The 24,472-nt window shown below is 40.4% G+C and overlaps 1 protein-coding gene across 5 annotated transcripts in view; it reads right to left on the bottom strand.

Annotated features, from left to right (window-relative positions):
• LOC148349381 (neurexin-2-like) overlaps nucleotides 1-24,472 on the bottom strand; it is a 202,700-nt gene that overhangs the window by 111,715 nt on the left and 66,513 nt on the right. For all 5 annotated transcript variants that reach the window (XM_088321652.1, XM_088321656.1, XM_088321655.1 and 2 more), the window contains one exon: nucleotides 13,267-13,568. In XM_088321652.1, the coding sequence (XP_088177778.1) occupies nucleotides 13,267-13,568 (302 nt within the window). The remainder of the gene's footprint in view (nucleotides 1-13,266; nucleotides 13,569-24,472) is intronic.

Here is a 24,472-nt window from a genome sequence, read left to right as displayed (position 1 = left end):
TTTTTTCAGCCTTGGGTCTAGTGCGTTACAAAGGACCTTTTTTCTCAGAAATGAGTAGCGTAACACTGTTACGTGTTTGGGTGGACCCAAGCGAGGAGAATTAGAAACTGAGACAGAGGTGATCAAAATAAGTATGGGTTTTAATAACAGAACCAGGAACAAAAACAAAGACCAAACCGGAAATGCAGGGAACAAAGTAACACAGAAACAAGTGGGCCACAAAAAAAGACATGTCCAAACCAAATCAAACCTGAAAAGATCCAAACCAGAAACTAAGACCAAACAGGAAATTCACTAAACAATTTTACAACAGTAACAAAAAACAATGGTGTCACAAAACAAATATCATGTTTAAAGAAAATCTTAACTGATAAGATACGAAACAAAAACAAAGAGAAAATTGGAAAATCAAGGAACAAAGTAACAAACAAACAAGGGGGTCACAAAACAAATAACATGTCCAAAAAAGTCAAACCTCACAAGATCCAACCCAGATAAGGTTGGGCATATTTATATTTATAATCGATTTTACAACTGGTCACAGTTCTGATGGTGCCATTTCAAGTACAGAGAACAAGAATGTCTTCCTTCGGATATTAGCCCTATTATATTTGGTTGAGTCTTTTGTAGCTAATAGTAGGCAGCGCGTAGTGATATACAGGAACTACAAAGTGAAACGTGAGCACAAAATTTACGGTAAAAATTTGATGAATTTTGGTCCTTTTATTTGTAAAATTATTTTTGCGATACCCCATGCATGGAGAAAAAAAAACGACAGTATCCAGAAATGTAACAGACACCGCACAAAAAAACTGAAAACTTGTGCCAACACTACCTCATACGAATATAATGGTACTAATGTCTATGTTCTTGCACATGTCGACTGCACTACGTTTACTGCTCACCTTGCACAATGTCTGACCATTTCCTTTTTTCTGCACTATGTTGTCTATGTTTGCACCAATGCATATGCTGACTATTTTTTTGCACTATGATGACTTTGCACCAAATGCAATATTGCACAACCCTTACGATACCAACGGTATCACAACAACACTGTATGTAACATCCCACATGCCGACATTTCTTGTGTAAATACCATGTAAATTATAACTATAGCCTTATCCCCCTTGTTTTATAACCTTATCTTCTCTGTTCCTTTATCTTCTTGGCTCATACCTCACTGTGAATGTGTAAAACTGGAGTGTCATGCCCAATTTCGTTGTCACAATATGTTAACCCATTTTGTAACAATGACAATAAAGGTATATTCTATTCTATTCTATTCTATTCTATTCTATTCTATTCTATTCTAAAAAGAGATCTTGGAGTGGTTTGAAGCCCAGAGACAAAATGTATATGGACTATCTCGGTTAAGTGTTTGTTTGCAAGCTCTCAAGATTGCGCAAGTCAAGAAACATGAAGAGTTTACTGCTACCACAGGTTGGTGGACGCCTTATATTCTATTCCTTTTATTATGTGGCATTTTTTAAAGTGGTTTTAGGGGGTCAGCTTCAATGTGAGTATACATGTTAATATATAACTAGATAGTTATTTTCAGGGTAATGCGCTTTTTTGTTGACAGTAATCTGGTAAAGCAATTGATTTTGGAATGAAGTAACTAGTTACTGTAAATGATTACCATTTTTCAGGAGTAGGCATAACACTGCCTTTAATTGGCGGTGAAACGACAGAACTCAAAGTAGTAATAGCACAGGCGCCGTGACACATATTGTTTTTTTTAGGTTCTCGATTTTTGATAAAACCTCGAGTATCTCTGGCTTTGACGCTCTGAAAATAGCCCATCTTAAAAAATGAGGCGTCACGTAAGAATTCACCAAAAAGGAGAGTCAAATGGAAAAACCAAAAACCTTCAGCAATGTCACAGATATGCAGTGTTGGGCGCACTACTTGAAAACACTTATTAGTTACACTTATTAGTAGCAGTAATTAGTTAGTTTAAAAAGTAGTTTTGTTCCCCCCCAAAATACTGACACCAAAAAGTAGTGGATTACTTTGAAAACTACTAGTTACAAATTCCCATACAAACTCGCATAGTAGCCGACCCCATAAAACTGCTAAAAACAGCCACATAAAAAAATAGAACAAAACATGCACACCAGCCTGTGAAAGCCCTTCAAATTTCTTGGTTTGTGCAATATTCAAAGCCAAAACACTCAATATCCATTTTGTCTCTGGATTTCAAAACACTTGAAGATCTGTTCTGGCTACTGTTCAAGATGATTGTTTTTCTTCAGGCATGGTGTGTTGCAAAAGACATTTTACAAATAAGAAGACAAGAATTCAGCACATTTACCGTAAACATTGTGCTTACGTTTGGCCAATTTATTTTGTTGGTCCTGTAAAAGCCATTACCGTTCCCCATGTGCTCCCTACCATTCACTACGGTTGACAACCAAATACAGGCATGTAAATTCACCCCCTGATTTCATAATTTTATTTTAGAGTTGTAAACTTGGCTTGGATTTTGAGTGCGGTAGGTAGAATATCTCCATGAGGAGAAATTCAGCGTTCTCGTATTATCTGCTTGATACGGCGCCACCATACCTATATTTAGTTCCACCCATTATCCATGCTGCTTATCCTTACTAGTATCGCAGCGGTGCAGGAGCCCCTCCCAGCTATATTCCGGCAGGGGGACACCCTGAACTGGTTTCCAGCCAGTCGCAAGGTACACAGAGACAGAACACTCACTCGCTCATTCACACCTAGGGACAATTTGGATCAGCCAATCAACCTGACATGTATTTTTTTTGTGTGGGAGGAAACCGGAGTGCCCGGAGGCACGGGAAGAACATGCAAACTCAGCATGGTAAGGCTGCTGTAGCTGGAATTGAACCCTGGATCTATTCACTAACCACCCAGCTGCCCCTCTGTATTTAAGTATGTTACATCGTGAACAAAGGGGTGTCACGGCGGCTGGGTGGTTAGCGCACAGGCCCACAATGCAGAGGTTCAGGTTTCATGTCCAGCTACTGCAGCCTCTCCGTGTGGAGTAATTAACCATGTTGTAACGACAGTTGAGTTACAAAATTATATCACTGACGCATTACAGCACTCGTTAACGAGAACAATAATTCTATGGCCGGGCTCCTTTGTAACGTGCTAGTCCCAATACTACTAATAAATAAATAATAATAATAATAAAGTATAATAAAGTATCTATCTATCTATCTATCTATCTATCTATCTATCTATCTATCTATCTATCTATCTATCTATCTATCTATCTATCTATCTATCTATCTATCTATCTATCTATCTATCTATCTATCTATCTATCTATCTATCTATCTATCTATCTATCTATCTATCTATCTATCTATCTATCTATCTATCTATCTATCTATCTATCTATCTATCTATCTATTTAGCTATCTAGCTATCTATCTAGCTATCTAGCTATCTATCTAGCTATCTATCTAATAGGCAAAGAAATGAAATCAGTGAGGGACGGCTGCTAATTGGAGGGATTTTTTTCCTATCATTTCCATCTTTCCATTTTTAAGAGCTAAAACAATTTCAAGTCAACAAAGCGAAGGAACATCACAAGCGTTTAATTTTCAGACCGATCCAATTGGTCCGATCCAAGCATGTACATTGAATGCATCATTGAATGATCAACCCTACCCATCTCCCCAAAGTTCCATCCATCTATTATCTGCACCACTTATCCTCAGTAGGGTCGCGGGGTTGCAGGAGCCCATCCCAGCTATCTTCGGGCAGCGGACACCCTGAACTGGTTGCCAGCCAGTTGCAGGGCACACAAAGACAGACAATTCGATTGCTCATTCATACCTAGGGACAATTTGGACCGGCCAATAAACCTGTCATGCATGTTTTAGGAATGTTGGAGGAATCCGGAGTGCCCGGAGGAAACCCACGCAAGCACGGGGAGAACATGGAAACTCCACACAGGAAGGTTCGATCTTATGACCTCAGAACTGTGCCGCAAACGCGCTAACCACTGCGCCGCCGTGCTGCCCACTCCCCAAAGTTAGTAATTTTTACAAAAACAGCCTAAAATAACTCTTAGATTATAACAAAATTAAATATTTATATTACAACTATTCCAAGACTAAAGTTATGAGATTAAGAGCAATGTAACAAAAACACAAATACTGTATAATGATATCGACAAGACAATTATAATACCATATTTTCCAGACTATAAGGCAAAACCAAACACCCCAAACCAGACAGAGATTTGAAAGTGAGCCTTATAAGTGTGTCTTAATAGATGGAAATACAGTAAATAAATCCAGAAATGCAGTATTACAAAATACTTCTACACACTGTAACCATTTATGAATGATTGATTTATTTTAGTTGGAAAACCGGATTTCCTAGTATTTATGTTCTATGAAATATGAATATATCTTATGTTTTAATTTCATAGTTCGATGCGCCTTATATATGAAAAAAAAGTCTTTCAAAAGGGGGTATGTTAGGGTATGGTTCGCCTATTTCCACAAGAGGGCGCTAACCAGGTTTGTAACAGGACACAGTTGTGTCTAATAACCACAAACCTGTCCCTAATAATCCTCACCATTTATAAAGACTGCTTGGACAGCACACGTCGTTGGGTCATTTTCATTTCTTCTGTCATTGCTACTACATCATATTTTAGTTTCGTTTCCGGTTTCGGACATTTTGTTAGTTGTTTGTGCCTACTAGTTTTTGTTTGTTTGTACTTGAGTCATTTCATTTCCACCGTCACACGAGGTTAGTTTTAGTTTGTCTCTTATTTCTTGTTTGAACATTTGTGAGTAGTTAAGTGCCCGCTTTTTAGTTTGTTACTTTGTTCTTTGTGATCTCCATGTCTGGGTTTGGTCTTTATTCCTAGTTTGGACTTTGTCAGGTTTTGTTTTGTCATTTGTTTTACGACTCCTTGTTCCTTTGTTACTTTGTTCCTGGTTTTGTAAATAAATACCGTGCTTATTTTGAAAACCCCTACTTCAGTTCCTTGCGTCCCCCTCCCGAAACTTAACAGGGTATTCTTGACGGTGCGAATTATAATCAGCTGTGCTTTTTGGTCCGAAAAATATGGTTTCTTTTACTGTGAAATATTTTGAAAATATCAGTAGTGCAAATAAAGTTTAACCACAATTGGATCGAATCTGAATGGTTAATACGTATGTAGAATTCCACTACCCACTAACGACTTACTGGAGTGATGATTGAAATGGGAAGACAGTACCATTCTTATACAATAATATCAATCCGATCCAGGTACTCTAAGTTTACATGGAATTGATGTGACTAAACTCGTCATTGGACGCGTTTCGTTTTGACGCTAACATAAAAATGCGCTGCAGAGATTAGACAATAAAATAAAAGGTGCCAAAGGTGAACGCTGGCTTTATTCCTTCCTCACGGAATGAATAAAATGTTATTATCAATAAAGTTTCAATGTGGCGGAAATGACCAGAATTTTTTCCTCGCAGATGTCTTAAAGGCACGTCGGAGGTATAAGAAGAAAAATGGCAGCTGAGCCCAAAAGAGTTTTGCATGAATTGACACAATTAAATTTTGGGGGCCCTGAGCATTGGTGCACCCAAAAAATCATTCAGGAAAAATGTGTTAGCTAACGCATGACATCGAAAAATACATTTTTCATAATATCCTTTGTTTTTTACATTGTTACAAGGAAGGCTAGCAGTGGCTTACACTCCTTGCTCTTGAGACTGACAGGCAATTACTTTTTATCATGGATTATTCAAACACGTCCTTCAAATGTGTTCCTCCCAAACAGCAGTTTTGGGACTAACGCGATGACGACTACGTAATGCGTTCTAAGAAGAAACTACAATGTCATTACTACATGGAGCATTCCAATGAATTACAATGATCTCCAACTGCTAATAACTCTGTTCACTAATATTGGTTGCCCATGGCCCTCAATCTGACATTAACAATAGGGGTAATGTGTATATCTACCTGCAAAGTACAACAAAGTACAGTTATGGTGGCACCATCTTAAGCAGAGAGTACAAGGATGCAGAATTTCTCCTCATGCAAATTTTCTCCTTACTACCCTCCTTAAACTAAATACTGAAATCAGTGGGTCAGTTTATATGTGCATATTTGGTTGTTTATCGCCATTAACAAATGGCAGGCATCACATGGAAATGGGTGCCTGGATTATACAGGAACAACAAGCCAAATTAATCAATGGGGCAAACATAAGCACAGAATGTACACTAAAAGTGTGCTGAGATTTGGTCTTTTTTTTGTAAAATTATTTTAGCAATTCACCATGCCTGTAAATACAAAAGGAGATATTCGATTAATTTAAAGGCCAGAGACAAAATGGATATGGAGTGTATCTGCCTAATGTTTGTTTGCAAGCTCTCGATATTTGCACAAGCCAAAAAATATGAAGCGTTCACTGGTTCACTGATGTGGCTATTTTAATGCATTTTTAAGAACATATGGTAATTCGTAACGTGATACTTTCGGAGTAACGTGTTACTTTATGGTGTCAGTAATCTAGGGAGCTAACTGAGAACCATTTTAAATTAAGTAACTAGAAGGTGTGTTTTTTCTGTAACGCGCCCAACACTGCCAAACAGTAACTTTTGATTTCCCTGCCTGAGTTGGCCTGAGCGCGGTTCCAAAACGGAAAGAAGGTCACGTCTGCAGTAAAAGACACATCCTGGCAACGAGTTGGAGGATTCCGCATGCTGCCCTGTCCTCTGGCTGGCACAAACCAATACAAAACCCGAGGGCTGAGTTGTACTTGGCACGCTTTGGCCCGATTCATCAGACGATCGCCCGCTAGCTCGCTCGCGTGACCTCTCTGGAACCGCAGCAAAGTTGCATCATCCGCCGCGGATGCAGAAATAAAATTTCAGGAGCTATTTGGATGTGCTGTGTGTCCGGTTGTGTCTTAAATATCTATCCATCCATTACCTGCACCGCTTATCCTCAGTACGGTTGCAGCCGTCTTCGGGCAGTGGGCAGGGGACACCATGAACTGGTTGCCAGCCAGTCGCAGGCCACACAGAGACAGACAATTCACTCGCTCATTCACATCTAGGGACAAGTTGGACCAGCCAATTCACCTGACATACATGTTTTTGGGAATGTGGGAGGAGATCGGAGTGCCCGGAGGAAAACTACGCAGGCATGGGGAGAATATGCAAACTCCACACGGGGGAGGCTGCGGTAGCTGGACTTAAAACCTCAGCAACATGGGGCTGCGCACTAACCACCCAGCCACCGTTCTGCCCTCTTTTTAAATAGGTATGTCAAAAACAATCTTTCGGTGCCTAAAAAACAAGATGGCGATAAAGCAATCAGTTTCCCGAGAAAAAGGGCAAGGACTTCACACGGGTCAGGAACAGCAAAAGAGAGATTCCTGTAGTCCCGTGTACCTATTTAACATTCATTTAAAGTATCGCTTGTTTGCTTAAATTGGTTCACCCGGAAATATTTGCTGAATGTATGAAAATGATCCGATCCTCTTGCTCATGGGACTGGAGTAAAGCAGCCACAAATGAAGTATGCCCACAGTAAACCACACCACCTACATTGCATATTACCGAATCTTACTGCAATATGTATTCTGTGTAGCACTATTTAGTTATTTTATTTAACACGCTACAGTGGGCATTTGCACGTCACACTGGGTATTTGTATATTGTATTCTTTTTGTTTTATTATTGTATTGTTCTCAACGAAGGGATGCTGCTGGAAATGTGAATTTCCCTTCGGGGATGAATAATGTATCTATCTATCTATCTATCTTGACGGCAAGGCAGGAGTGACTAAAGTTTTCTCAAATGGCCTATAAGAATTGTATGACATGTAATGCGGCCTAGTGATCAAGTTGGTCTGTAAAAATCAGCTCGTGTAGTTGACAAAACACTAGAACATAAATAGTCAACAATGAATTATATTGTCGACTATTGTCGCCAGACACATTTTACTCTCAGAGTGAGACATCTTACACAATTATAATCTCTGCTGAGAGTCGCTTGAAGAGTCCTGAGCAGTAACATACAGAAATGACGGCGCCAACAACACATACACGTACCAAGATCTCTAAAGATTGGGAGCATTTTAACCTGCTAAGCAGATCTTTCGTATCATGGTGGTAAATTGGTGAAACATTAACATCTAAAAAGCACATTGCATAGAATCGGAGTCTGACTCGCCTCGATAAAATTTAAGTAGTGTTCAAGCAAACATATTTAAAATGAAACGCATGCAGTCCAAAGTCTGTGTATATTCAAACCGTTAAGGTTTCTGTTAAATGTCGCTTGTAAGGGGCCGGTCACACAGCCGTTTGCGGCTGAATCACGGCTAAAATTTTGCGTTTTTTTTTGCCCGTGGTTGCCCGCGATGGAAAATGCGCAAAATTGGCCAACCCGCTGTTCATCGGTGGTATGCCCGCAAAACAGACGCCGGCGACTGTTCCGCTTCCTCATTGCGTCATTTCCGCGTCATTTTCTCTTGTGGACCACGGGTATAAAAGCTCCCGAGCCGGTGTTGTGCCCAAATCCGACTCCTACGCAACCCCCCAACCCCCCCTCGCGTGAACGCGCATTCTGCTGCGATCTCTTTTGTTGGAAGCGTGCATTGACGTTGGTGACTTTTTCATCCGCGTTAACAAACGCATTTTGTAGAATACGATCGCACTTTATTGTTTAAATAAACGCGTTATATAGACTAGGATCTCCCAATTGTTATAATTAGCTCGCTTTATTGTTTTAATAAGCGTTTTATATAGAATACGATCGCTTTTGTTGGAAGCGCAGCAGAATGCGCGTTCACGCGAGGGGGGGAGGATTTTGTATACGGTGTGCATTACCGTTCGATTACGTTCACAACAAAAACAAAGACGGAATGGTTTAAGTTGTATTACATTCCCAACAAAAGCAAGACGAAGTGGTTTTGGTTATATGTTCGCCATTACATTCCCTAAAAGTGATATAAAAGTGAGATAAAACGAGGTAAAAGTGGTTGCAGTAGCGAGGGGATGCAAATCTCGGCAGGGATGTATTTCTCGGCATAACACCGGGCTGTAGAAATCATAACCGCTCAAGACACAGTCCCGTGAAGATCAAGATTTCAAGCTATGGCACCGAAGAAGCCAATATGTTACTATTGTAATAGTTTTTCATTTTTATTTTATCATCTTGTTATGAAATGAAAAGAAATGTCAAGAAATAAAAATGGATTAAGACGAGGTCACTACGGTGACGGGGATTCATGTCCACCCCTTGACGTCTCGAGCACAACTGACGTGTGCTCGGCAAATCGCGCTGTATATACGTGGAGAAAGGCGTTTGACCGTCACACGCGTAACACGCTAATTTCACGTAATAACACCGCGATACAGGAGCAGAACATGCTATTATCATGCTCCACCCACGATTACCCGCTGAAATTTCCCGTCCTACCCATGTGTAACCACGCCCTGGCCGCGGCCAGAGCACGTCGTTCCGCGTCATTTCCGCGTCATTACCTCGTGTGCCGCCCGCGGTTAACACGTGCTCAAAGTTTTGAGCAGCTCAAAACTTTTTCGCACGGCCAACCGCGTGTGAATTTCCGACCGCGAGTAAAGCACTGCTGTATCTCGTCTATATGGCGGTCTCAAAGCGTCCAACAGCGCCCAACAGCGTCTGCTTCACGGCCAGAAAGTGGTTCAGCCTCGATACGCCTGTGAAAGGCTGTATACCCGCGCTCTAAAGAATTGAGCAGCGCAAAATTTTTTCGCGCTGCCACCCGCGCGCGAATTTCCGGCCGCGTGTGAAGCACTGCTGTATCTCGTCTGTATGGCGATCTCAAAGCGTCCAATAGCGTCCGCCTCACAGGCAGAAATTTCTGGCCGTGATTCAGCCGCAAACGGCTGTGTGACCGGGCCCTTAGCTATAGTGTCTCTGTCGCGAGCGGAATATGCAGTTATAGCCACGCCAACATCAAGTAACCTAAACTTATATAGGAGCGTTTTAGCCTTGATGCCCCAGATTAGAAAAAAAAAAAAAAAAAACTACTAGCAAAGTTTGCAAAGCAGACCTTGTGTATCATGGCAGTACTTCGGTGACGCACAAGCCTTTTAAAACCAAGCACGCCTGATAGGTTGAACGAAACGTCCAACTCACTGCAATAAGATTCAAGTAACATTCAAACCAGTCCGGTTTTAACTATATTCATAGTAGATGGGAGCCACCAAGCTGTACTTGCCTACGACCTTAGTAGTTAAGGGATGCAACCAACCGTATTTTGCGATAAAAGAGAGCTTGAGCGTTATGCCAAACTGTGCCTGGCAATTGTTTATTATATATATTATATACCACAGCCATATCCCCCTAGTGGGAGGTGGCTAGAGTCATTTCTGACTCTTTTTTGGGAGATTTATCCAGAGGAGGGGATTCCCAACCCATTAGGTGACCAAGCCCCCAATTCTAACCCCTAATGCTGAACGCCAAGCAGGGAGGCAACGGGTACCAATGTTTAAGTCCTAGGTATGACTCGGCCGAGGCTTGAACCACAACCTCCCAGTCTCGGGGCGGGTGCCATACCCCCAAGGCCACCGAGCTCGCAATTGTATTTAAAATAAAACACAGTCCTGAATCAGTTTAACTTTAAACTGTTGAGAACTGTAACATTCTTTTGAAGCAGACTTAGCACTTTACCAATGAATGTACTTCACAAAATGCTCATACTATTTGTTTTATTCACTGCTCTACAACTACTATTGAGCCTGTTCTTATTTTGCATGGATAATATATGTCTACATGATTTTAATCTAATATTTCTTTGCCTGTCCTAAAAAATAGACAGAAGTTTATTCATGGATTTGTGTCTTTACTGACCGAGTATTGCGCTTAGTTGGTTTTAGATTCAACAATTGTATCCAGTTTTTGTATGAGTCTGCTGTATGTATTTTTTTCACATTACCGTAAATTCCGGACTATAGAGCGCACATGATTATAAGCCGTACCCACCACATTTCGGGAGGAAAACCGATTTTGTACATACACAAGCCGCACCTGTATATTAGCCGCATGCACCCACATTGAAAATACACGATACAAACGCAAAATCAACCCATACCCGATACAGTCCTAGAAACACAGCCGGCAAAATGAACGGACAATGTTACCGGTACTTAAGATTTACTGCAGACCTGCAGAGTCCAAGTGCCCGTTGAAAGTAATCCAAGGAAAAAAGTGTTTATTTTCAAAGATAAGGGTGGGAAAAATATATATCCACTATTGTCGGCCGCGTCCACAAACACGTCTCACCTTTACTCCACTTCCCGTCAGCCCGCGTTTGCCCCGCCCCTTCTATCTCATTTGCTCGTTCAAAACATATCAGAATAAGTTTCTAAAATAAATACATTACAAAAATATACGGTTGGAAATACATATTTTACATGGTTACACATATTTAAAAAGAAAGACGGTACACCGAGAGAGTTTTCAAAGCTTAAATAATAATGTTATAACTTTCATCCCAAACCGTGCCTGTGAAGGGTAGCAAAACGCTACTAGCAACACGCTCGCAACACAGTAATAAGCTCTGTTAAAAAAAACATACTGTACTTGTAGTAAGCACGGCAAACCGTCCTCGTCTTCCTCCGTATAACTGGCGTCATCAAAGTCGTTTTCCTTCAGTGTGGGAAAGAGACTAAGCCATGTAGACGTCGTCCCCCTTTCTATCATAAACACGCTAACGTCACGCTCGCAAAGTAAAGTTAACGTGCGGTAGCTCTGTTTCCTTCTATATCGGACTGCTCGATTGCGTTTAGCTTGAAAGTTGCGTCTTGTGCCTTTCTTTTTGCTATTTGCATGATGAGAATATGTCTACGCTAATTCAATTTGTGCACAAGCTAAGAAGTTGCAGTCTAAATCTTACCTTTTGTGCTCGAGCGCCGCTGGCGGCCGTTAAAAAAATTACATAAATTGGCCGCATCACTGAATAAGCCGCAGGGTTGAAAGTTTGGGAAAAAAGTAGCGGCTTATAGTCCGGAATTTACGGTACATCTTTTTCTTTTTAGATCAACATCACTCCAAATTTAAAAAAAAAATATTGATCAGATTATTATTTATTATTGATTATTATTTGTTTCAGTAGTCTGTGACTAATTGACGATTAAAATAGTGGGTCAAGACAACAATTGTTTAACCATTTCAAGTGTGTATGCTGCCGAGAAAATGATGGCCCATAGAGTACGTGGACTATGTTGTTCCTAAATTATGCCTTAATTGTTTATGGTTTTATAATAATTGCACAGACTTTTATCACAAATACCATTTGTCCAACTCTTCAATAGCGTTTCCGAAGCCCGCCAAGGCTGGTGAAGAGATCTGTATAACCACCTATCTATAACTCAACTTTCTAACCGAACATCAGAGCCCGCACATCCGAATTGTCTAGGTGTATATGTCATCCTTTCCGATGTTTCTTTTGGATCTCGTTCTATTCCTCCGAGGGAGCCTACACAGAGAATTCAAGGTGTACATCATCTTGGCATCCCAGGATTAGAGGTGATGGCAGAAATGTAAATAGAGATGAACCTCAGGAGGCTTTAAGGATCTATTGGAGGTGGCACTCGACACACAACAGAAGCACTACATCAAGCCACTCTTGTTGCCTTTGTGCTTGTCCATAAAAGTCCTGGACCATCTGAGAGTTTTCAAACTCAAATGTAGAGCCGCACTACAAAATAATTTTTGTGATATATTTTGTAACGTGATATTGTTCAAAGCCCAGATTGCCATGCATCCTTATAACCATTGCAATGTGGAACTGAAGGTTTATGTCCGAGAATTAAAACAGACAATTTATCTCTTCTATAACAAAACATTTCAAATATCTCGGCAAGCACGAACGCAGAGGGTCTTGGCTCTCCAATTGAGTACTTTCTTGTTTACAGACTATATTTTTGTCTTTTGCTTGTGGACATTGTCTACCAACATCGATACAAGATCTCGGATGAATTGTAAAAACCACCGGGTGCTCCACAGATTGCTAGGTCCGGTTTACTGCTGCGTAACAACTCTTATAATCACACTTTGCTGAGACTATCTCACCGATGCTAGATCTATTACCCATGAAACAGATGACCTACACCTAAAACTTGAGGGAAACCACTAGGAGGCCGCTCTACAGCTTATTGCACTGAAAGGTGAAGCCCTCCAATTGTGTTGTACATTACTATTGTATAATGACAGTAAAGGGCATTTATTCTTTCATTCAAACACAAAAACAAGCTGAAGGTTCACAAACCTGGCGGAGGTTGCGCGTCACTCGAACGTGGTGCCAGAGGTCGTCGTTGAACTTCCCGTCAGCCGGCTCCACCAGGGCCTCAAAGGCCCCGGAGCCCAGGTTGATGAGCAGCCAAAGGGCCCCGTCCCTAAGAGACAGGTTGACGTAATCCCCCGACTTGCCGGTGTGGAGCAGCAGGCCGTTCCTCTGCAGAGTCCGGAAGGAAAGCGTGATCTCGTCCAAGCTGCTCTGAATCGGTGTCTGGGACAAGTTGTAGCTGAAGTACTCGTTGCCTTTAAAGGTGGCCATCCACTCCCCCTCGTCTACAAAGCACGAGGAAAAACGCGTCATCCATCCAAATGGGCTTAACTTGCGCAGAGTCGGGTCCCCGCACTCTATAAAGACCGACACCATAAATCAAAGCTGCAAACGAGGACGGCAGCCGAACTCTAATATCTGATGGTGTTTTTCCATTCCCAGAGCAGTCTCACAACTAAAAAAAAACATTCCCCGAGGTTACATTTAAAGATGTCTACGCCACGGTGAGAAATGTGCTGCATTCGAGGGCACTATGGACAACCGATGCTTCGAATAGTGCCTTGGCGCTATTGTTGACCAGACTACAAAGGGATACGGGATTTAACCTGACATTTTTTAAATGCCTATGTAAGTGTGGATGCCAAACTAAATTTCCCTCCTGAAACATATGTCAAAGGAACAGGGACATTTTCCAACTTTTGAAAAGTTTACAATCCGAATACAGAATAACAAGTGACGGTCCCTTTCCTGCACTCTGGTTCTTGTGTCTCTGTAGGCTGCCCCCACACATTCTATCCCTCTCTTCTTCTCTCTATGTCTCAACCTTGCCTTATTCAGGCACTAACTTCCTGGTTCAATTTTCTTCCTCATATCTGCGGTCACTTGTCCTGATTAACCTCCAATCACTACTTTTAGCTATGTACCAGTTTATTCCTTCTTTGTCATGTCTTAAGCACTCGTCTTAAAAACCCCTTGCCTGGCCTTCCGAATAATTAGAACTGCCTGCTGAACCATGGAACCGAGTTTACTGTACCACCAACCCATTGCCTGCATCCTGGACCACGATTTTTGTCTCGTTACCTGACTTCCTGTGAACCGAACCCTGTCTGAAAAAAGACCCCTATTTCTGCACTAATCTTTGTTTCTGCACTGTGCTTCCACAGCCCCCGAATTGGGTCTCTGGCATAGACTTTGGTGTCTCTAATCAACTGATCCAAATTAATGGATGCTATAAAACTACGTCAAAGACATACCGACTGATTAAAATGCGGACAAAAGAGTTTTACAAGACCCGAAATAAGGGCTCAGAGACTGTGGATGGTTGTATTTTCACCCCTGCAATGTCGTGTTTTTGCAACGGAAATTGCATTTGTTGAGATTTTGGGAGTCGTTTCCTCCATGTTTGTCTGACTGAGCCGGCCTCTTTATGGCCATTGTGTTAGCAGCAGACCACTCCAATTCTTGCTGGCATCAGGATTCCTTAATGGCCTCACTACGGCTGTTGTAGGCACTTCCCCCCACTGACTCTCTACCACATCTCCTCATGAAAAATGATAGAAAGTGGACACAGATAGACATGATACAAAGCATGTTTCATTTGGGATCGTCTCCTTTCAGCATTAAGGAAGCGAGCATATGTTCTGCCCGATAGGGCTCAGATTTTCGACTCGGAAAATCGGAAGTCGAGAGCGCTCAAGGCTGCAGTCAAATGTGTCATGCCGATGGGGCAATTCAGCACCTTGTAGCTGCTGCCAGCGTGGGCAAATCTGTCAGCATTTACCTTAGCGCCAGCTATTAGACCCTTGTGTGTGTGTTGGGTTGCTGAAAATCAAGCTCAGCCTGAGTGGCAAGCTCCATATGACGGCCGCATTTATCTTCCCTTGGTGCCACAAACTCCCTCAGCCGGTGTAAGTGTACACTACTCTGCAGGTGCAGAGGTGAGAACTGATTCTTTCAAACAAAAGCATGTTTTCTTCTATGTACGACGCCGGATATTTGCTGACAGCTGACAGAGAGATTGTTGAGTACACCCTGAGGAAAGCCCAGTTTGCCATGCATCTTCTTTCCTGTTGCATTGTGGAATTGAAGTAAACGTAGTGTGAGTCGTCTGAGGCGTCCTTAAAAATTTGAGAGTAGAATATTTTCTCTAAATACCTGTATGTGTTAACTATGCCCAAATGAGTTCAAATAGCTCATATATTCTTTTTCCACACATTTTTCTGCTCTATCTGACTGTTGGCAAAGCTGTTTGAGGTGGACCACATTAGGTAAGAGGCCTGTTTTATTGGTGAGTGTTGCACGAAAATGGTGAAAGTGATAAAAGGCCTGTTTTAAGTGCAGTTCAAACACCAAACCAAACTTTAAAGGACATAGACGGAATTTGGAACTTTGTTATTCTTTACTGCCATCTCCTGGCAAAACGTCATGCTCGCAGGCTCAGTCAGCTCATCACAAAAAACTGAAAAACTCTTGCAAAAACACTACCTCATACGAACCTAAAATGGTACTCATGTCTATGTTTCTTGCACATGTTGACTGCTCACCTTGCACAATGTTGACTATTTTTTTGCACTATGATGACTATTTTTTTGCACCAAATGCATATGTTGACTATTTTCTTGCACTATGATGACTATTTTTGCACCAAATGTATAATTGCACAAACCCTTACGATACCAAACTGTATTACGATACCAAACTGCATTTCTTGTGTAAATATTGTGTAAATTATAACTATATCCTTAGCTTCCTTGTTTTATAACCTTATCTTCTCTGTTCCTTTATCTTCTTGGCTTTTTTACCTCACTGTGAATGTGTGTCACAATATGTTAACCCATTTTGTAACAATGACAATAAAGGTATATTCTATTCTGTTCTATTCTATTCTATTCTATTCTATTCTATTCTATTCTATTCTATTCTATTCTATTCTATTCTATTCTATTCTATGCTATTCTGTGCTATTCTATTCTATCATGTGCGTGCAAGTATGTGCATTTCTTGGAAGTGCTCGAATATACCCTTCTTTCTTCATCCTTTTTGGGGTTTAGGTGGGCCTCTACTTGAGGCAGGCCTTCCTACTTTAACTATTTTAATGCTACAAAAATAAATAAAGAATAGCAGGGACGACCATGACGGCACTCTCTAGCACTCCCACGCCTCAAACACTTCACAATTAAGAAAGACAAAAAAGAAAGAGGAGTTTATTCAAAAGCGCCAAAGAAATGCACATACTTGCATGTGCATCATGACAGAAGCTGCAATGATGACACAAGCCAGGAGATGGCAGCTGCGAGTACAACATTTTCAAACTCTGTGCAGCTTCCTTGAAATAGATATTTTGTTGTGATTCTTTGGGTTCAACATTGACTCTGTCTCTGGGCGCTGGTAAAAAATTGGACCTGAGGCGAAGCTGTCCGTCTCAAAACACGGCAAGCCCAAGATCTTTAGCTGAGTCTTTAAAATGACAATGGTTTTCCCTACGCTCGTGAGTGCCACATTAAAATAAATGAGTGCCGAAAGAGGGGTCGTCCCATTGGGCGGCCCCTCCATCTTAAGGGCCCGCCTGTTAAGCCGAGAGCAAAATAACCGGATGCAAATTTTGTATTCCGACGCCAGTTTGAAGGCGGCCAGGGACTCGGGCGCAGGTGCTTGAATTTTGAGTAGGGAACGCATCTGTCACTTTCTCCAGTTGAGACAGGTGGCGCTGACATATGGGCGGCCACTGACCCTCCAGTCTGCATCGGTATCGTTTGTAAAGTTTTAGAGAAGTCAAAGGAAGAAAGAAACCACTAGAGGTAAGATTTAGCCTAAAGTAAACCCGAAGCTTTAATTTGCCGCCAGAGTAAACACGAAACTTTATTTCGGCCGTGTGTACTTCAGTGCTGAACTGTGCGTTTTGACTGATGCAGGTTGGGGTTTAAGTGTGCACTAGTGTGCACTGCAAGTGCAGAGCCTAAATGAACAGTTTGGCAACAAAGTGCGCATCTCGGCGACGCGCAGCGAACGAAAGTGAAACCAAATAAAATGGCACCAAAAAAAAAAACAAATTCTGCAGATTACAAGCTGCAAGTAGTGAAATATTTGGCCAAAAAGCAGAAAGGTTTGTAAAGCTTGTAAGCTATTGGCAAGAAGGACAATGACGTCTGACGTGAGGGAGGTGGTAGAGGGAAGTCACGCGTCTTTTACCCCAACACGAAGGAGAAACATTTATTTGGATTTAGTGATTTTTAGTTAAACTGATAGTTTGGTAAACATTTTCGTTATCCAAATAATTATTTGAGTCAAAGTATGTGCATGCTGTGTAGATCCTCATCGAGAGAGAAGCCCGACCGGCCCGAATTATGATTGACATCTTAAGCCCAAAACCGGCTTAAGATCTTACCTCTCAAAACCGCCTCTTCGGACTCAACTGCAAAAGAGCTGTGACAGTGTTTTTTCGATTTGCGCCAATTCAATGCCAAATCAATAAAAGGAAGCAGCTCAAAGTAAAACCAATGGGGAAAAGCCTCGGGGACCCCAACTGACATTGAAAAAAAATGTCGGCACCTCCCACAAACTTTTTGTCTAGCGTGTTTTCCTCACGGTTGGACAAACAGTATAGGTAAGATCGGGCTTGAAAACATCCAGCCTGACCAAACCCTGGCCAGCGGGTATTAAAACCCGACCTAGCCCGAACCTGACCAATTCATTTGATTTGCAGGACTGAACCCTAGGCAAACCTGAAACTTCATATTTTATTAGTGAGGACTCAGGAGTAGAGATGATTTATGACAACAAATTAAAGCCTATCTTTTGTATTGAAATCTAAGATAAACTAAACTGTATAAGCATTTAAGTCTTTTATAGTTTTGTGCCTGCAGAGGTTACCGTAACTGACTATTATCCATCATGAACTGATTTGTTTTTTTTCCAAGAATCGAAGGCCGTCAGTCATTTTCAGGGGTTGAAAATCGGGTCATAAATACTATTAGTATCTCCTTAAGAATCTAGAGCGGCTCTTTAAGAGAAAGAGAGGAAAAATGACAAAGAACAATGTCAGGTGAATAATTGATGGAGACAGGAAGTACAGCACGTGTTGTGATGAGGCGACTTCTGATTTTTTGCCGCCTGCGGTCTCTCATGGCCAAAACGAATCACTGACTCATAATGCCCCACTGCACCATGATGTTAGCATAGCAATATTAAAGTTAGCGAGTAAAAACACCGACCCTAACGTAATGACTGCTATTGTAGGCCTGACGAAATTTGGGTCTGGTTGGGCTCAGACTTGGGCTTAAGATCTTACCCCTACCGCGGGAGAGTCGTGACAATGTTTATTTGATTAGCGCTAATTCAATGCCAAATCAAAAACAAAGCAGCTCAAAGTAAAACCGATCCGTAAAAGCCTCGGGGACCGCCACAGACTTTCATAAACAGTGCCAGCACCACCGTCAAACTTTTGCGTCTGCTGTGTTTTTCCCGCGGTTGAACGTACGGCTTTCGGCTACAAATTGAAACGTGCGCTAGTATGTCCCGGAGGCTAATCATCTCCACAATGTCGTCTTACTGATGCATGAAATGGAGCAATTACGGTCAGGCCTCATTTCAGGACAAATCACAGTATGCTTGACCTTTACCGAACACTCATCAATGACTTCATACATTAATTTGAGTTAATATTAATTATTCCAGTGACAGTAAGCACTCGCTGTATTGCAGTTTACGTTTCGCGGTTTTGATACTTTGCAGATTGTCGTGCATTGTATTCTTATTGGCTAAACAGTCGCCCTATTTTACCATTGTCTGCCTTAGCGTCAATAATGTTGTGGTCTAAGTTGTACAGATACGTAAAAAAACTTGACCTACCTACTCTAAAAGCCATCAGAAAGCAAAAATACAAGAACCATCATACCGATGTTTAATTTTATGAAAAAAAATGAAAGCTTGAGGAAATTGTATTTCGTTTACATAGTGGAATCCCTACCTAAAAGTCACTGCCATTGTTGTCTGGCATCTTGCCGATATGCTATACTCCGTGCCACTGTTTTTCGTTCACATCGGTTAGTGCTGTCGCAGCAGAGCGTGCGCCAAATGACCTATTTACAACACCTAGTATTCCCAGGTGGTCTCCCATTCGAGTACTAACCACTCCCTCCTTAGTTTCCCAAGATTGAGCGTTCTCAGGTTGGTATGGCTGTTAACAGGTCCCAATGACGTCCACAAGATGGCGACAAAATTTGATCTGAAGTCAAATGGACAGTTTTTAAAGGTTAAGAATAAATCCTAGCTTAATTTTCAATGCGGCCCAGAAATATAATGATAATATATTGTCATACTTATAATATAATTGCATAATTCATTTTTTGGGCCAAATTGAGATGTTTCCCTTAATCAGGTTCCCAACAACAGAGTCAGTCACAAATCATTTTTTGCTTAATCTTATTGCCAGGATTATTTCTGAAATTGTAATTTGACAGTACAGTAGGCATTAGTAACAAAAAAAATAAAGGTTTGTTAAGAACAGTACTTATTTTATAAACACATTTTTGTATCTGTATATTGTTTTTTTCCCCTTTGGTTTCACTGTATAATAAAGCATTTAATGAATTTATGAATGTTTTCTACTTTGCGGGTTTTGACTATCGTAGTACATTTTTAGAATGCAATATCTGCGAAAAAAAACCCTGTATTTACTGAATAACACTGGTAGGAAAATTTGGTTGCACAATTCAAGTCAACATCACCTTCTGAGCTCATCATTTTAACATCCGTATTGTAGGCTGACTGATGGAAAAAAAAAAATGAAATATTTAAGTCCTAAAAGAAGATTAATTGAAAGGAACCCCCCCAAAAAATATTCAATTTTCCCCCTCTAATACATGGGAGAACGTGCCACTGCGTAATTCCACCCTCTGTCATGGTCGCTAAATCATGCATGCGGAATAAATATAATTATAATTAAATTAATACAATATAATTGTCCATTGCTAGTAAGTCCTGATACGGATTTTCCTTACGCTGACACAGATACTTGGCAGGAAAAAAACAGAATTACAATTATCAAACAATGAATAATTATTAAGGAACTCATGAGCATGGCAGTTGTGGCCTAAGGAAAAATAATATCATTTGGCTTCGTCTGAGATCAGTTTCATGTCTGAGAAAGAGAACACTAGAGTGTATTTATTGAGAGATGAGGTCAGTGTTTCGCAAGAAGCGGTTGCCATGGAGACGCTATAACCACTTCTCCGAATGTCTGCGCACACAACGAAAAAAAACAACAAAAGATGATTGCTCATAATTGCTTGCTCTCACATGTAACATTATACTCTCGCTCATGCACAACTATACTCTCATGAATACACAGTCATATCCATGCACAAACACTACTATAAACCTTCATATACTCTACTATATACTCTCTCATGCATACTATTGTACTCTCACACACACTAGTATACTCTCTCACACATACTATTTTACTCTCAAACACACACTACTACAAGCTCAGGCACATACTACTGTACTATCATACACAAACTATAATGCTTTCACGCAAATACTAATATATTCTCACACACACTATTATACTCTCACACACACTAGTATTCCTTTTCAAACTCCCTTAAAACTGTATGTATGTGTGTATATGTTGTACAGTTCAACATCAACTTTGAGTTGATCCAAGTACAGTAGCATGTGTGAAAGAGTATGGCGGTACATGTGAGAGAGTATAGTGGTATGTGTCTGAAAGCATAGTAATGTATAAAACAGTGTGTGTATGTGTGAGAGAGAGAGTATGGTAATGTTTGAGAGAGTATAATATTGTCTGTGTGTGACAGTGGATGGATGTATGTATGAGAGTATATTAAAATGTGTGAGAAAGTAGAGTAGTATATGTGAGAGAGTATAGTTGTATATGTGAGAAGAGTATAGTAGTATGTTTGTGACAGCATGATAGTGTGTGTATAAGAGTATAGTAATATGTGTAAGGGAATGTAGTAGTGAGTGTATGAGAATAGCAGTGTTTGTGTAAGAGTATTACCGTTTTTGTGCATGGGTATGTGTATGAGAGTATAGTTGGTCATGTGTTAGAGTATTATGTTATATGTGAGAGCAAGTATGATTAACTTCTCAACGGCTTCTCATACAAAAAGCAACATGCGCTCTCAAATTCATATAAGACCAGAAGAGGGATTTCAAGATGACTTCCTAGGCCACAACGTTGTGGTCCAAGGGCCAGATGAGGCCCTTGAGAAGGTTTTCTTGGGTCCCTAGTATGATGGTGATACATGATTTTATCATGTTTTTTCCACTGTATATTACTTTACCCCGAAAATAATATTCTTTTGGATTGAAAGATGTTGCTACTGCATTTTACTTTTTTCAAGTTATATTTGAAAAATATTGCAGTTGAGTGAATGATAGAAAATTTTTTTTTTTCTCTGAAGGGATTTTAGCCCACTTTTGCTAAAAATAGAAACCTTCAGCTACTGATTATGTATGAATAATAGCAGCTAGTGACATCGTCCAGCATCATTACTCTCAATTTAAAAAAATTGAAACCTCAAAAGTGATTGCGCGTAAGCAAAAAAAATAAAATCCTCTCTCATTTGAAGAAGTTAGCTCCTACTTTGCTTTAGCGGTTAGCTTGTTATCTTGAGTATTTGTTTTAGGGGTCTACTAGCAAGATCTTAGCGACTAACTTGGCTTTAGCAGCTGACATCTCAGACTACAAGCTTTAACTTAGCTGCAACTAGCAAAACATAACCAGTTTATCTAAAATAATGTTCATGTTCTGGAGATTTTTATACAAAATAAATGAATCTTTTTCGCCTGTTGGAAATTGACAATTACCGACATAGCTATACAAAAATTGCTTTATTTATCTGATTATAACAAATTATTTTGACTAACTTTTTGTAGATTTAATTACCTTTACTGGACAAGTGGCCAGAAACCTTTTCTGTACCAACAACCGGTTTGATTTCTGATATTATTCTCGCGGCTCGGACCACCAATAACATGAGTAATGGTAATAATAATAATAATAAAAACAATAATAATTACAATGAAAATAAGCCTAAATCCGCAGTGTTACCATTAGCTCAGTGGTGCTCACAATTTCTTAGCCTGCGAGCTACATATAAAATGACAATGTAAAAATGATCTTACATACAAAACATTATTTTCTAATGTGTAAATAACCACTATTCATCGTAGTTTAACGTAATGGAACTTGACAAGACAGCAGTAAGTTTACCACGGAGCTTCAACAAGAAATGTGTGTAAGAGCCAAAAGCTATATATTGTGTAATTCCTTATGTTTTTGGTTTAAAAATGTAGGCAAAGTTGATCTAAAAGTAAAAAAATACTGTTTTCGTTTTTCAAAAGCGGTGAAGGGAGTGTTTTAACTCCTAATTATGCCTCGGAAGAAGGTTGGTGCAAGCAGCAAAGTTGCTACAGGTGAAAAAAGAGGAGTTGTGCCTACAAATATTGCATTTAAGAAAGAAATAATAGCAAAATATGAAGAAGGTGTGCGAGTTTCTCTTCTTTCAGGAATACAGCATGGCTTCTGCAGACAACTGCCAAGGTAAGAAATCCTACTCATAATTATTTTCTTTATCCTTTCACTGATCACCACTTGTTGTGGAGACCCGGGTGCTAAATGACGTGTAAACGACCTGATTTTTTTATTTTTACACGTTCATGTTAGCGTAATCTTTCGTACGGAAGATTACGCTAACGCGAACGTACGATTAGCCTGGGTTAGCTTCATGTTTACTTTCGTGGTAAACATTTAGGGTGTTGGAACGGATTAAAACAATTTTACATTACTTTTAATGGGAAAAAAGGACTTCGGTGATCGTACAAATCGGTTTTCGTACAAAGACATGGAACGGATTATGGTCGAGAACCGAGGTTCCACTGTATCTTGTTGTTGTATAACCTCACACATTTTGCGGTTATTATCGGTAAAAAAGAAATTATGTTATGTTTAATTAAGAATAAAGGGAAACGTTTTTCTTTCTGTGTGGCCCGGAAAAAAACAATTCTTGGCACTGTAACGGTGTTCTGAAATTTTATCCTAACACTTGAGACATCCTACCAATGCCTAGTGCGTATGGCACACACAACGCAGGTAGAAATTTGTTCCTTTCTAAGCAGTACTGATGATTTTCATTTTTCTTATCCTTATTTGACTCTTTCACACTGCTTTAAAATACTATTTTGTGACGTAGCATTTCAGCCTACCGTGTTTTTCCGTGGTCGCTGTCTAGCATGGTGTTTGTTGACTAGGGTAATCACGCAGTGTATGCATGAACGCCAACCCTGGTTTTGTATTGTTATTCAAATTTCTGTTGGCAATAATTCTGATTTCAGTGTTGCTGGTTTGACTTGAATATAAAGAAATGAAAATCGCTGCTTTCAGGTCAGCCCAAGGTAGGACGAGAGTATAGGACGTTTCGGCAGAACACCGGTCCACAGCCTGCAGTTTTCCCACCAATTTTAAACGTTCATCACAATATATCAGTCCACCCCTTGGTTTGAAGCTTCATTTCTGCATCCATTTGACTTCGACACACTTTTCCTAGACTCCAATGACCCTGTGTGAAAGGTCTTTGGATGAGCAGGAACGCCGTTTAAGTTCAGTGCTGTATTTGAATGGCAAATGAAGTGAAAACACTCCATTATTGTCTTAAAATATTCATGGATTCTTCTCATTAGGCTCCCTGGAAGACAGTCTGCCACTTTAAATGCTTTGTGTTTTAAACGCTTTGAAAATGGTCGACTGGTGCTCGCTTCATGTTGTTTTACAGTTCGAGATTTTCTAGCACAGTGGGTGGGCGGGACAAAGGTGGATGGTCGAGACACATGACAGCATGAAAGGCGACGTGAGCAAGAAGATGTGCACAAATGGTGGTGGGCGTGTGAACTATATGAGTCCAGCATGGTCAACTGAAATGATCTTTACGGGTGTGGGTGGTAACGGTTGTTGTTCTGCCCCCCAGGAAAAGATCATTGAAGTTTACTTAGTTTTCCATATGCATTTTGAAGGACACTTTCAGACAGGAAGTAATGTTAGGAACAATTTAGCTTCAGTATTTAAACGTCCTAATTGACACATGGTACCAACATCTTCAAGAGCCATCTGCTTCCATTGTTGTGTCGTCAACCCAGTAGTTGTTTTTACCCTGCTTTGGAT

The sequence above is a fragment of the Urocampus carinirostris genome, chromosome 17 (assembly GCF_059441175.1).
Source record: "Urocampus carinirostris isolate Australia breed hairy pipefish chromosome 17, RoL_Ucar_1.0, whole genome shotgun sequence".
Taxonomy (NCBI): domain Eukaryota; kingdom Metazoa; phylum Chordata; class Actinopteri; order Syngnathiformes; family Syngnathidae; genus Urocampus; species Urocampus carinirostris.
The sequence above is the reverse complement of the archived record's forward strand: the minus strand, read 5'-3'. Positions and strand labels throughout refer to the sequence as shown.